Source organism: Sinohyriopsis cumingii, chromosome 14, assembly GCF_028554795.1.
Source record: "Sinohyriopsis cumingii isolate HCF-2022 chromosome 14, ASM2855479v2, whole genome shotgun sequence".
NCBI lineage: Eukaryota > Metazoa > Mollusca > Bivalvia > Unionida > Unionidae > Sinohyriopsis > Sinohyriopsis cumingii.
Window position 1 is genome coordinate 86105684 of NC_142974.1, and position 14919 is coordinate 86120602.

The window sequence follows — 14919 nt, forward strand, 5'->3', positions numbered from 1 at the left end:
TTAAAAGATGACGAAGATGCGTTTGAAATGTTTGTTATCAGAATCATGTTGCAGTAAAAAAGGATACAATATCATTCTTTCGATAGAAAGAATAATGCTATTGTTTAACGGTAAGTGCATTTGTAAAAGTATTAAATTAGATATTAATTAAATTAAATTATTAAATTAGATAATGGATCATTATAATAAAAAAATATTTAAATCTTTGGTATAATGCACGTTTGCTTTCGAAATGTCTTCATTTTATTGGTGGAAAGCTTATGTTTTATGTCAAATTTGAATTAATCTAGATCAGATAAAGGTACCTTTGCTTGTATGGTAAGCAGGAAGATTAAGTGATATTGGGTTGTAAACTTACCTTTGAAAATATACAATGAAAATCAAGTTTAAAACAAGCATCTCGACACCCTGAAATCAATTAGTTATTTCCACAATTTGTTATATCCTTATCATAATGTATATATTATACCAATATCGTACGTGTATTGTGCGTGCACTTTTTGTTAACCATATCTAATTGTATCAGTATCTCCATTAGAAATCTCAACGCAAATTCATGTTATCAATAATATTTTACAGCCATATACGTTGGGGCCTTAACAACAAATGTGCAAACTTGTTCGAGCTGTATCAGATGTAGTAAAATCAGCTGCATATGTAAAAAGATAGAAATGTAAAATTTGAGAATTATACGCTTAAGCGTCATGCTAACAATATTTTCTGTCAATTAACACACACCTGATGGCATGTGAAGTAAGATGATGTGTTGTCCTATTAATCAGCCATAAAATCTGCTTTTACAGATTTAATTCCTTTTTCCAAAGGGCCTTTCGAACGTTTGACCACATAGATTTGTATGCCAACTGATTTCATAGTGCCTGTTATCTGCAACAATGTTCTCCATTTATTTCTGAAGTTCTACTGTTTTCTTGTAATTATCTTTTTACACTTATGCAATATCTTTAAAGTTATTATAGGTTCTTATCTTTACATTTTATGAAGGTATGTTTATACCTTTTAAAATATAGTTTTGTTTTAGTTGTAGAAGAGTTTTTGACTAGAAACAGAGTCCCGATCAGTTATGTATTTTACCATTTTGTGCCTTTCGAATGACCTGCGTGTTTCTGGCTGTTTAAGATCAATTGTGTTAGTTTAGTACACTCAATAAGAGCAACCTTGCCTCACCTACTTCAAATCCGATTTGAAATATATTTGATTTGTGGTATTTAGTGTTGGTCTGGAACCTCGTAATTACTGTTACTTCTTCAAACGCGATACCCAATCGTCATACCTTTTTGGTTTTATATAAATTATGTCAATGTAAATTGTGATACTCTAATTGTAATGTGCATCTGGATCATGGTGAAAATCTTTTAACGAGTTTTCTATTGTGTTTTGGGTAAATGTAGAAACATTGTGGCAACAAGGTGTATCTGGTAAAGATGATAACATAATAAGGAAACAAATTTTTAAAAAAATGGAGGACCAGGTCGGATTATGCCATATACTTAATGAGTAATCAAACGCGTTCACGAACTTTTCGACCCTGATCTAACCGCAAAACGCACAAAATGCTACTGTCTGTCAAACTATTTGAAGATGAACAACTAGTTAAAAACAAATATGAATCACATATTTGCCGATAACGGTTACCTAATATAAAATACATTCGGTCGATTAGATCCGTGGTTCCCAAACTTTTTCCGGCCGTCCTCAGCGCCCCCTACCTTACCCTGTGAAAAGTATTATCCAACATTAGCGCCCTATTCCAGGTAATCGAACCCTCCACTTTGAGAACCACTGGCCTAGATACAAGTAAAAACCGAATCTATACCACCCAATATTTCGGATGTTTCTACCCATTACCTTTTAGTACCTATACACTAATATTTCAAAATGACGTGGAAGAAATATATAGGAAGTATTACAAACAAAACCCATGAAGAGGATATCTACTTGCTTTCTTGATAAACTATTGTATTTAGTAAATTCACTTTAAAAGTATATCTCTACATACCAGTATTGGCAGATCAGGGGAGTGAAAATTTACCTCATTTGAAATACAACTATTGCATCATTCAACATGGACGCCAAGCTCTTTGCATATGTGCCTTACAGTCCACTCTAGTATCTTCATATCAATAGCATCGAAAATGAAGTAGCACCAAGGGAACGAGACAATGAACGATTTTATAAACAAAGCAAATAAATTATAGCACTCTATGTTTTCAGCATGAATCTGAAATGAAGATTATATGTCGTAGAGTACAATAATAAACCTAATTAAAATAGAAGTTAAAAATGACTGTTAACTCCAAACGAACAGATAAATATCAGTGTTTGTTTCTTCCAAGTAACTAAATATAATATCGCATTCAAAAGTTACTATTAAGCCAGATATCAAGGATCAGAAGATCCTACTTTGAGGTGGACACATTCTAATGTCGATCAAGAGCATCATCCCAACATATATCTATCCAAGCAGAACTATGGCCGAACAAATAGAGATAACAGAATGAGATGGGCCGAAATAAAAAAGGAACAAAGAAATGGACAATAATGAAATAATGCATTTTTTAATAAATTAAATCCAATGGGTGGATTAGATGATAGACTGACTTCCCTTCATTTAGTTGTGTGGGTTTCCAAGAAAATGTTCCCTAACTTAAAACAGTCATAGAATACAGCTGACTAAAATATAGAAACATCCTTATCAGATCTAAACTAAAACGCTTAGCGAACGAAATGTTTTCGGATTTCAATAAACTATGTGCTAAGTATGCGATTTCAGCAGTAAAGAAGGGGGTAAAAGCTTATTATTCCGATCAGCACCATTATAAACAAAACATAAAATAAATATTTTTTTTAGTACAGGACCTTTGTATGGCTATCCCACGAAAGAAGAAATCCGGGAACTTTCTAGGCAATTTATTTGATGGGATAAGAAGACGCTTCAGAAAAGGTATGATGCCAACTAAAGCCTTTGTTTTCGTTTACTTTCTTTTTCTGTTTTTTTTTCACCTTGTTTTGTTATTGTTTGGGGATTCTTTTTGGTATCTTTTGTAACAAACTCTATTGCGGAAGATCAAATAAGTGTATGATATCAGTGACATTCCACATATTAACAAGGAAGCGGTTGTGTTCCCGTGTATTAATGTGTATTTTCTGTTTGAAACATGTTGATCATATGTTTTGCTCCTTCAGCGGACCTACATACTTTTGTATCTATATGTCTTCAATAAGATCGATATTCTCTTTAATTCAAGCTCGATATGAAAAGGCTCACATAAATTAGCACCAAGGGACTCACTCCCTCAGTCTTGAAATGTGATGGTTATTTACTGTTTGTCGTTTGAATATGCAATGGGTTATAATCATTGATCTTCCAAAATATAATGTACCATTAGCTATGTATACTATGTATCACAGAACAATTGATTATAATAGAACGATGTCGCGTTACCTGGAGGGAATGAAAATGTATATAAATATATGTGCGCATGTGTGTGTGAGTGTGTGCATAAGTAGGGCATATGTATTTTAAAACGCATTTGTTTATTTTATCTTTCTCTTACTCTCACTCTCACACACACACACATGCACACACACACACACACACACACACCTCAATACCGAGTGGAAATAAAAATGCAGTGTCGAAGGTGGTCAATGAGTTGGCATGATGTCATTGTTTCCCATATTAATAAGACGTCTAGTCAGCAGCCGTGTTTAATTGAAGAGTTCTAAGACTCTAATACTTCAAAAAATATTTTTATAATGAACTTAATGGCACAATGCTATGCTATGTTTGTACCTAATATATATATATATATATATATATATATATATATATATATATATATATATATATATATATATATATATATATATATATACTCATCTATAATACTATACATGTATATGCAAATATTATATAGGTGTGTGTCATGGAATTTATAACGTACTGTCACTGTCACTGTTAGCATTTTTAATGCTTGGTTATAGAAAAACTGGCCTTTTTTAAATCTAAAGCTAGTGAGGGTGACAACGTTGTCAAATAAACACTCGTTGTTAATTAATTGGTCTTATTACTTGGTCAAGTAAGATACAATGGATACAATATTGGTTGGACTTGAAAATAACGCATTTAGATGTACGCTGCATCACACGTGTGGTGTTCTCTTTTCAATGCCTGTTTGTGGATTATCCCTGTATTAAGCAAACAAAAAAAACGTTGCGTTACAATATTTAAAAGATAATGACCTTTGTTTGTGGAAACAGTCTTGTAAATATTCGGTAATTTGCATTCGCATGTTGTTTTAAATAATTGGAGAGAATTATTTTTGATATTCATTCAAGCAACTTCTGTCTTTGTCTCTTTCTTTTAAATTTATGAACCAATGCCACCATTTGGTCCCACACACCTACTCCCAGCTCGTCTAAAAATGTGCCCCATTACACTTAATTTCAGCGCAATGGCATATATGTCGTGAACAGAGTTGCTGTTGCTAGGGACTTTAAAGTTTGTTTTCTATCGAGGGATGCGTCAGGTAATTATACCTTCTGGTAGTGACTTCAGGTTTATCACAATGAGATTGTACTTGAACAAAAGGAAAATTTAATATGACAAAACTTAATTATCCGAGAAACGTTCCAATGCGTGTATTTGAATGGAATTGCAGATAATCACACACCTAACTTAACCATTGGTACTAATGTATCTGTATCACATTTACTATATTTAGCTGACACCCATTCAGTTAGACGAGCTAAATCCCTAGCCGTGCCACAGTCAATAATGGTTGATGAACCAGACTATTGTAATGTGGAAGAACTTAGTCCAACACAAGCAAGGAGTAATGAATCAATACTCATGGAGATAATAAGACTCCAGAATTTTCAGGGATCATGGGATCTTAGCAGGGAGCTTCTTGATCTTCTAGGTGCTCAAGCTGATATTCTTAAATGCAATATCCCAACACAGGTAATATTGTGGATTCGTATTACTTTTACTAGTTTCGCTGTTTATTTGGGGGTTTGAGGATACTAGAGACTTAACTAAAAAGGTGTAGTTTACTATGTTGTACGTTATTCGTATTATTTCGAAAACCCATTAGTAATTAAGTATAAACCTGAATCTAAATATCGTATCATGCCAGCGTTAAATGACAATGTAACTGGATTTTCGATGTAAAACGATTTCATATATTTGACTTACAATCTCCAAGAAACACTTTACTCATCCACAAATAAAATAGTTTGAAATCTACCTATTTAAAGTTATGTGCGTTTTGAATAAAGATCGTGCAGGTCTGTATATAATGTCTTAAAATTTCAATAAACAAACAATACCTTAGTTGATATTAACGTATTTATATATAGCAGAAGTCTTCGTTTTCTGTCTGAAATTAAAACAAAATCGTTATTTGCACACTTTTGGTACTAAGGTTTAAATTTCACAGACACTATTATTTGTATACGATAGTTAATCTTTTATGTTACCTATCTGCAGTATATAAAAACAGTATATAACAAAACGCAGATAAATTTAGCATATCTAGTTCAGGACCTTTAAAACCTTTTAATCATCATTATTAATGCAGATCCTTTATTAATATTGCAAGAAGAAATGGTAGAAACAATACAATTCTTCACAAAGACTGTTGCACTGACACATTAGAACATTAGAAGATGTTACATTTCCTACAGCATAGACAATTGTTGTGGAGATATAACAAAAACTGCAAAATGGTCTCTTAACGCTATTAAAAATTGCGATATATGGTTACGTATTAATATAGCATGGATGTTTTCTAAAACGTTCCATTTCCTCGATCAGCACTGATATATGCATGATGTTCTTCGGCACACTCCTTAAACCGATTAGTTAATTCAAGTAGGAGCACCGTGGAGTTGAATGGTCTAAAGCTCTCGCCTTTACCCAATACTAACTTCTTACATCTTTTTGAGTGGGTTTGAGTCTCGGGTTTGATTAATATGGGGCATGTGAAAAACCTGTTATGGTTACACCGTGTATTAATGTCAATGATTATGTTTGAAACAGTCTATAATATCCCCAAGTACCAAGTACGCTACAGGTATCAAACATGACGCTAACTTGGTTGAAAGTATGTATGATAAAAAACTGTGGTTAGTATATACCTCTTTTTTGATTCAAATACATTTCAAAAACGAAATCGTACTGATTTAAAATTTTTCCATTTTCATTTCTTAGTTCATCACGCATGAACTCGAATTGTTCATTAAGATAGCCTAAAACAATGCATGCATATCATTATCAAGGGTGAAGTATGCATTAATTCAATTACTAAGATTTTAAGAAGGGGTAATACATTATGGCAATGGAATGTCATGGCCAGAAAGAATCGGCAAACCTACCGACATTATTATTTATATTCCGACTGATGGGCGAAACAAAATATCGCCTTACCTCATATGTCACGTTGTCAAAATGGTTTTGCGAGTGTATTGAGTTGTATGATGACGGATGCGCAGTTATGACAAGCTAGGAGCAAAGTTTCTTACATTTAGTGAGAGATAGAGAGTAGGTGTGGCATTATACGTTTGCACATGGACAAAAAAACATTATTTTTCAGACTGGAGCAAGGGCCTTGGAAGAAACCACGATTAATATGGTTTCATTAAATAAAAATTGTGTCCTTTTCTTCCTTAATTTCTTGTCATATTTATTTTTCAAGTTCGTGGTATAATTGCTTTTTTCTCCACTTGAAGGTTTAATTTACACTTCATAACTTTTCACCTATAAAATAAAACAAAAAACTTCATTTCGTTGGTAGAGACAAAATTACAGACGGACGGGCTGACCTTCCGGAGGGGCATGAAGATTATCTACGTAAATCAATAAATAAATGAATATTATATTACTTTTAGGATCATAGAAGAGTTAGTTTTGGGCATACTGTCGTCGTGAGGAATGCAATACAATTATTATTGCAGTCGTAACACTATGTTTTGTATGCGTCTCTTGAGGTCCAAAATAGGCAATAGGAAGTTAGGCTGACTCTTTTTATGATTTTGACTACTGTTCTTAGTATTATACTTATCATAATTCACTTTCAGAAAAAATAAAGATTTACGTTACACGATAAAATTAATATCTGTGAAAGTGGATTCACATTTATGTACATTTCTGTAAACTCTCCAATATAATTTCTCGCCACAAGTCTATATTTACCGCCATAAATGGAGAAACCATATTCCGAAATGGATATCGGCGATGTACCAGTTTTAGCGCTACCTTAAAATGACCAACTCGCATGCAAATAGTAAAAACTGCAGTTTGAGATGTTGATGGTATGAAATGCTCTTAAATTCTTTTTTGATGTCAATGTTAATTTTAACAGTCCTGTATCTTTCTCGAAATTGGTTTGAAAACAGTTTTATTAAGAAAATGTTAATTTTGACTCATACTACAATTTTATATACCAAACCCATCTCATTTTCTCGCTAATTACCTACCTTCGGACTTATCCACCGATAGCTTTTCGTTGCGAAACATATAGCATTGTCTGTGTTTAGTGTATAATATATATAAAGTTACGTTCAACTTCGAACATTCATTTTTGAAGACGCGTATTATTGCTAACAGCACTCGAAGTAAACTATCATATGTGCACATGTTTATTAGGTCTAGGACATGCGTCTATGATTAATTGGAGTTAATTTGTCGCCCATTTATGAACTGTAAGACCTTTTATTACCGTATATAGTTTTCTGCTGCTGTCAGTTTTTATTTTCATTTATATTTAAAGGTTATTTTTCATTTATGTAAATAGGGCTAAAATTGTTATGTTTTTTGGTAAAATTGAATATTCATATTCAATAGCCCATGATATTGATTTCGCAACACTTTTTGCAATGCATACATTTGTCAAGTGTATTACTGCTGAATATCATGCAAAACAAGCCTACTAAAGAACAAGATGGGATCTATGCAATATATGCTATGACTTTTAAATAATAGATACTATAACCTCATTATACAACTACGGATATCCTGCAAATCAGTTATCTAAACGAGTAATATAGCATTGTTTAATATTGCCTTTGCCATAATTTATGTTCTGAAGGATGACGCTGTTGTTGCAACGACGCATGTCATTGCCTGGTTAAGGAAACATCACTTGGAGAAACGTGATGAATGGCAGATGTTGGAAGAGAAGGCCTTAGACTGGCTGCATAGACAGGACTTACATGGGCACTCTGTAGAGGAGCTAATCTCCAAAGCTACTATCTAACACGTTCTACAAGATTTGATAAAGATTATACTCCTTTTTCCTGCAAATATCTCCATAAAATTAAGAACATATTAACATCATCATGTTTTTGTCTGCTCTCAGCAATTAGGACAATTAAAAACAAATGTTATATTACTTTTTTTCTTGATTTATATATACATACGCTAAAACGTTTCAATCTTAAAAACCTATAGATGAGTATCGGGTCTGTCCTATGTTTCCTATATTGTATCATATTAGTAAAACATATAACTGAATATTATATTTAACAGCTTCTGGTCTGAGATAAATAATATCCTAATAATATAGTTTCCACTTGTAGGTTTCAAATACCAATGAATTGATAATATCAGCGCGCTAATCGGTCGTTAGAGGTACATAAAAACTAGTAGTCCATTCTTAAACTGTAAAACTAAATCTTGCTGCAAATAGTGTCTGTCTAAACTTTAATTAGAGGCATTACATGATATAATCAGAATATCCTCGATTGCTTAATGACGTCACCACATTTGATTCCATCAGGCAAGAATATCCATTGAATATGAACATATTTATTCAAGGGGAGTTTTTTATTTATATCATATATGTATCAATATGTGACTAACGCTGATATTACATTTTAACTTCAATGTTTTTTATATAATGTTTCATTGTTTTTCATATACCTGAGAGAGAGATCTCACACGTTTCATATTTTATCAGATTTCATTTTACGTTTGAATTTGTCTGAAAGACTTGTCTTACGATATTAATTTTAATACCATTCTAGAACCTTACCTTTTGTTGATCATTTAGACACATTGGGGGGTGAATTTCACTTAAAACCTACATATTTATGCATGCATACATGTACACAGGCTGGCAAAATGCAGCCAGACACACACATCGTTACATACATACATACATACATCATACCTACATACATACACACATACACATACATACATACATACATACATACATACATACATACATACATACATACATATATTGGCTACAGTATACTTTTAATAGTCATCAGTCTTGTATCGTGTACATATTCCTTGTATTGGCTCTGTGTCATCATCTCATGAATATTTATTTTAATCGTCTAAACTAGACTGTATTTATAATCTTACGAATGCAACTCATTCGAGTTCTGGAAAGAGACTCTTGAGTCGTATTAGCCACAACCAGTAGATCTAAGATGCATCCCACAACACGGGTGCATAGATCGCAACATAGTAACGTGTGTGTCTGACTCTGAAGGGTGAGACAGTTTCAATCGCGTATCCCAACCGATGTCTTTTTGGGCTAGTCCAACTTTAAGCTATGTTTGTCCCGGTTGTGTATGGTTGTCGACGATCCTGGAAGTTGATATATGAGGGAAATTAAAGGACAATTGTCAAAATAGGGGCGAGTAGTGAAGCAATAAAGGTAATCAGGGTAAGTACTAACCAGCCTGTTGCTGCACCAGATCGTTCCATTAATTCATCTCACTGTGCGTCAAATGAACCCCGTTTTGTATAGATTATCCCACTTCTTTCGTTACATTGATGTTTTTTAAATTTGTAATGTGTATAGGTTTATTCACTTTTGTCACTTTGTTTTTACTTAGGAAACACTACTCCTGGTGAATCAAGTTTTAATTATGTAATTTTCATTGATACTAACTGGATTTCTGTTTTCAGGCACCAATAGTGTGATATATATTAGTTTTCAGTTATTTCATTATCGTAATTCAACCAAACGACAGCTGCCATATTATTCAGTTATATAGACGATTGGTGTGATTCATTATATCTGAATATCTCTGATAGTGCTAGTGAACAAACATCACCATTTGCCATCAATAACTAAATGCTAGTGTTAGATATATATCATGTTAGAATTTATTGCGTCGATGGCGTGATTAGCACATTCATGCCATCGAGGAACTAAATTCTTTCAGAATGTTTATAAATGAATATTTAGTTCTTAATAGCAAATTGTGATGTTTTTATATATAAACACACACAAACACACATACAAACACACACACGCGCGCGCGCACACACACACACACACACACACACATATATATATATATATATATATATATATATATATATATATATATATATATATATATATATATATATATATACATGTTTGTGTGTGTGCTATGATACTGTGTTATCAACAACACGTTGATACAACAGTATCACAACGCACACACCAGTTTTTCTTTTGATTTGTTGCTTGTGCGTGTAATGCCGTTTCTTTCTTTCATAATACTAACAGTTTGATCCCTACACCTCACGTATGCTAGCTATGAATCTTAATCATATGGATCCTACTGGAAATCTGCAATTATATGGATATCACCGCATTTGGTACAATTGTACGATTTTCGTTACTTTAAAATTACAAATAAACTAAATATAAATGATTGTATTTTTTACTCTGCTGCTTCATCATCGATTCTACGTTGCATGACATAATTGTATAATGCTTTGTAAAAAAAATCCACTCCTGAATACATTCCTGATCTCATCTTCGAAAAATAAGATGGCTGTTGTATCATGCAACGCTCCTTTATTCATGAACGAGATTTTCTATGACTGTAATCATCCAGTTTGCCACTTGATGACGCGTTGCCCATTATTATCATTTCTGCAAGTGCAACTGCGGTTGTAAATTTGTTTTAAAAGATTGGCGTGCTATCTTACAACAAGAAGCTTAACAAAATGATTTAAAGAGGGTCGATATTATTATACACTTGACATGATTCAAATCTCATTTATGATACTTCCTACTGCTAACAGGCAATTGTTGCATGTACCAAACATCTATTACCCTGTGTATTTTATCCGATGCAAATATGACCTGTTATATTAAAGTCTCACTTTGTTACCTAACAAACATTACCATTCTACATGAATGATATAAGTGTCATAAGAGAGTTTACATCATGCAAACATCTTTTGTATGTTATGCAATAAATGCACACCTGAAATATGACATATCACATATATTGAGTCTATGGTTACAAGTACATGTTGCATTTGCCGAAATGTATTACCCTGTGTATTATATCCGATGCATATATGATCTGTCAGATTAAACTCTCTAGGTGTTGCTAAAAACTTTAACATGAATTATATAAATATTTTATGATATTATATATCATGCAAACTTCTTTTTGATTTGGGCAATGAATGCTCACCTGAAATATTACAAACTGCATATGTTGAAGCTATGATTTGATGATTCTTATAGCATGCTGTCTTAATTGTTGCAGCTGGGACACTAGCACTAAATAACAGTGTACTGTATATTATATGCTCGATGACTTCTCAATTTGCTTTTGCTGTAAACATTAAAGTTGGTATAAAACATAAAACACATTTTGTTCTGTCATTTGAGCTGCAATGATCGATTTATTTAGTACATAAAATATTTGTATTGCGCGCGTTTGAGAATTTCATACTTTCCATATAATATTCATAACATTTTCACTGATAGTGTATTTTTCCGTATTATCAGAGCTTGTCAATTGTATGTCTTCTTTTAAAGCTCATACCAACATGGTCGTATTAAATAAACGACCAGCGTCATTTTGAATATCAATATGTCATCCATTCAGTGGTGTAACTATCTCACCACGTACCCTAGAGTACTTGTTTTGTACTGCCGCCTCACCTCCTTATTTGTACGTATTAACGTCTTTAATCAAAGTCGCTTATAAATAACTGCAAGGACCTAATTCTTTTATTTGTTATGAAACGACTTTAAAAGCTGCATTACTTCAAAACACAAGAAATATGTATTATGTATTCATTATTGCCATTCTAGCATGGGATAACCATGGAAAATATAGTCAATCCGGGCAGTTCACTTTATACTAGGCTTGTTAGGTATTGCATATATATGCACTTGTTGTTTTGTCACAGCAGTGTTGCCACAAAAATTTCAAGCCTTCGCTATTATCTCATTCGGACCCAGAGGATTTTGTCGTTCTTGTCTGAAATGTGCGTTGGAAAGACATTTGGAGGGCTATTTCTGAATACATCATAATACAGCGGTTTTCAATAGATTTTCCATTAGAATAATGCATTGTTGTATTAGAAACATCATTTTCCATTGAATATTTTGCTTGCACATGAGCAGAAGGGTAAAAGTTGGAGTATTTTGTTTTGCTTAATTGACCCTTCATTTTCGTATGGAGATCGAAATTTATTCCAAATGTCCACCTTATCCTAGTTTTTGCAAAGGTTCACCTGTTTGTGTGCAGTTAAGACTGGTATGTCTTAGATCTACGGCCCAAAGGTCTAATATCCGGACCGAAAACCGCATTCCGATCTCGAGCGAATTTAGGGTGGAAAAAACCGGGTCCAAAAAATGAGGTTTTTCTCTCTGTATTTTGTAGTGCAACTAGAACTTCCAGATTATTTGACATCATTTTAGAGCTATATATGTCTGCTTTCTTTTAAAAATACCCACGTCGGTGTATCTTAAACGGCCTGGATGCTGCAAGCTTTCACGTAGGGTACATCCAAATCACGCCTACAGACGGGATCGGGGCCGAATCGGTTAAACAGTCATCCATCTGAACATCACTCCAAAGACCTTTACCCAATAATGGGCAGTACAGTTGTATTTCGTATTGCGATGAGCCTGATATCGCTCAACTGGTTCACGTTAAGGTTTTTGCTAATATATGCAGATATTGCTCGTGATAATGCTTGTCCAGCATCTCTGTGGCTAAATCCTATGACTTACACCACGTTAGAGCAAACAATGATCGGAGTATTGACAAGCTAACCCTATAAGAGAATTAAGTGTATCAACGCTCGGCCAGATGAAATCTTAATCAGACTGATCAATGGAATCAATGTCATACGCTTACATATACTGCTCAGATCTATACGCAAACGCATAAGCAGGAAGATGTCACGATGTTGCTTTAGTGTGCAAAGTTCTTTTCAGCAATAAACACAGTGACAGTTGTTGATGAGCTAATATTGTAACATTAATCAAAATGAGAAATAACTTAGAAACACGGGTTCCAGATTTGTAACAAACTCGTAGAAAATAGATGCCTGTGTGTCTCAGATTTTTTCATATTTCATCTTGGATTATGTTATACCAACTTCATGCAAGATAGTATTGATTTAATCCTGTATTATCAGTTAATTAGATTCTGTTTTTAAAGATAGCAATGAAATAAAGTCCAGTATTTAAACAAGCTCAACAAACCAGGTAGAACATAAAAAGTCTATTATGTTTGTGAAGGTCGATCAATTCACTAATCTAATCGCCTTATGATGTAAGTTTATGTATAAAATGTAAACAAAATCTTGCTTCAGGTGGAATCTACAGCGGCAACAAGCTCAGTAATCAAATGCTAGATCACCTCATTCAAATAGTTATGTAAAATAATTATGAAGCTGCATTTGCATTTCTAGGATAGGTGTTTAAACATTCACTTAAATCATATTGATTGATAACATATTACTATACGAACATATTGCTGACAATCAAACTAGTGTGCGATGCAACTGACGCAATATTTGTTCAGACTCTAGATCTTAAACTTGTGGTACAAAAGTAATTGAAACCAACAAGATTGGTAAAAATATAAATTTTGTCTCTAAATTACAAAGTGAAAATTTAACAGATACTTCCAATATGGTGAACAAAATTCCATATAATCCTAAATGCACTATCACAGTCCAAAAGTATTTAAATGGTCCTGAGTGCCCTGCTATACTAAAAATGATGCGATATATTTGAAGCAGTTATCCATAATTTCAAAAGGATATCTAAATATAGTCAATTTAGCATTGAGCAATTCCAAAAGATAATTAAAATACTTCCAGACCGTGTTGGTGGTATAGTGGTTGGTACGTCCGCCTCTGATGCGATATGTTGCGTGTTTCAACTCCAACAGAGTCATACCAAAGATGGAACCAACAGTTGCATCGCTAGGCGTTCAGCATTAATCGGTTAGCGTTCGGACTGGTCGGCCTGGTGTCAGGACAATGTGACTTGCTGAGACGTCATGATTCATAGTTGCCGCTTGATGCTCCATTGCTAGACATCACTATAAATTGTCATCTTACAGACATTGTAGCGATATGACTGAAAAATTGTCAAAGGTGTATTAATAATCCAAAATAACACACACGCACACACTTAAAAATTTCCTTTCGAATTATATATGAACATAGTTGCAAACTGATCATGGATTCCCACCGCCTGATATAAAGCTGGGATGAACTATTTCTTTGTCATTTCCCTATTTATGCACATTCCCTGTTTGACCTACAACACAATCGAATATTCTGGATATATACTGTGTATGCACATTATATTTTCCTCCGTAAACTAATATGCTGACTGAAAGATCTCTCTTCATCTCTCTTTCTCTCAATCTCAAGCATTGCTCAGGTGGCCTAGTGATCATAGCATCCACCTCGCGGGTTCGAGCCTCATATACAAATACTGCTAACAGCTACCTCGCTAGGCACTCAGCATACATGGGTTAGATTTTCCACTGGTCGGCTAGGTGTCAGGAAAATGTGACTGGGTGGGACATTATGTTACATGTCTGCGGCAGGATACCGCAGTGCTAGACATCACTTTGGACTACAACACTGCAGACATCGTAACGATA

The 14919-nt window shown here is 33.7% G+C and overlaps 2 protein-coding genes across 6 annotated transcripts in view; both read left to right on the forward strand.

Moving 5' to 3' along the window:
- Positions 1-2962, forward strand: part of LOC149784300 (von Willebrand factor A domain-containing protein 5A-like) — a 43317-nt gene extending 40355 nt beyond the window's left edge. For 4 of the 5 annotated variants that reach the window (XM_089932318.1, XM_089932315.1, XM_089932319.1 and 1 more), the window contains one exon: positions 2870-2962. The gene's annotated coding sequence lies outside the window, so the exon portion shown is untranslated. The remainder of the gene's footprint in view (positions 1-2869) is intronic. The other variant, XM_089932316.1, reaches the window with a different exon arrangement.
- Positions 5-11647, forward strand: LOC149784301 (von Willebrand factor A domain-containing protein 5A-like). Its single transcript, XM_089932320.1, has 3 exons — positions 5-2962; positions 4746-4984; positions 8112-11647. The coding sequence occupies exons 1-3, from the start codon at positions 2884-2886 to the stop codon at positions 8277-8279; spliced, it is 486 nt and encodes a 161-aa protein (XP_089788446.1). The 5' UTR covers positions 5-2883; the 3' UTR covers positions 8280-11647.
- Positions 11648-14919: the final 3272 nt, after the last annotated feature.

Coding starts and splice junctions, on each gene's coding strand:
- LOC149784301 (XM_089932320.1), top strand. CDS start 2,884: ATGGCTATCCCACGAAAGAAGAAATCCGGGAACTTTCTAGGCAATTTA. Junction 2,963..4,745: donor AAGAAGACGCTTCAGAAAAG/GTATGATGCCAA, acceptor TACTATATTTAG/CTGACACCCATTCAGTTAGA. Junction 4,985..8,111: donor AATGCAATATCCCAACACAG/GTAATATTGTGG, acceptor TATGTTCTGAAG/GATGACGCTGTTGTTGCAAC.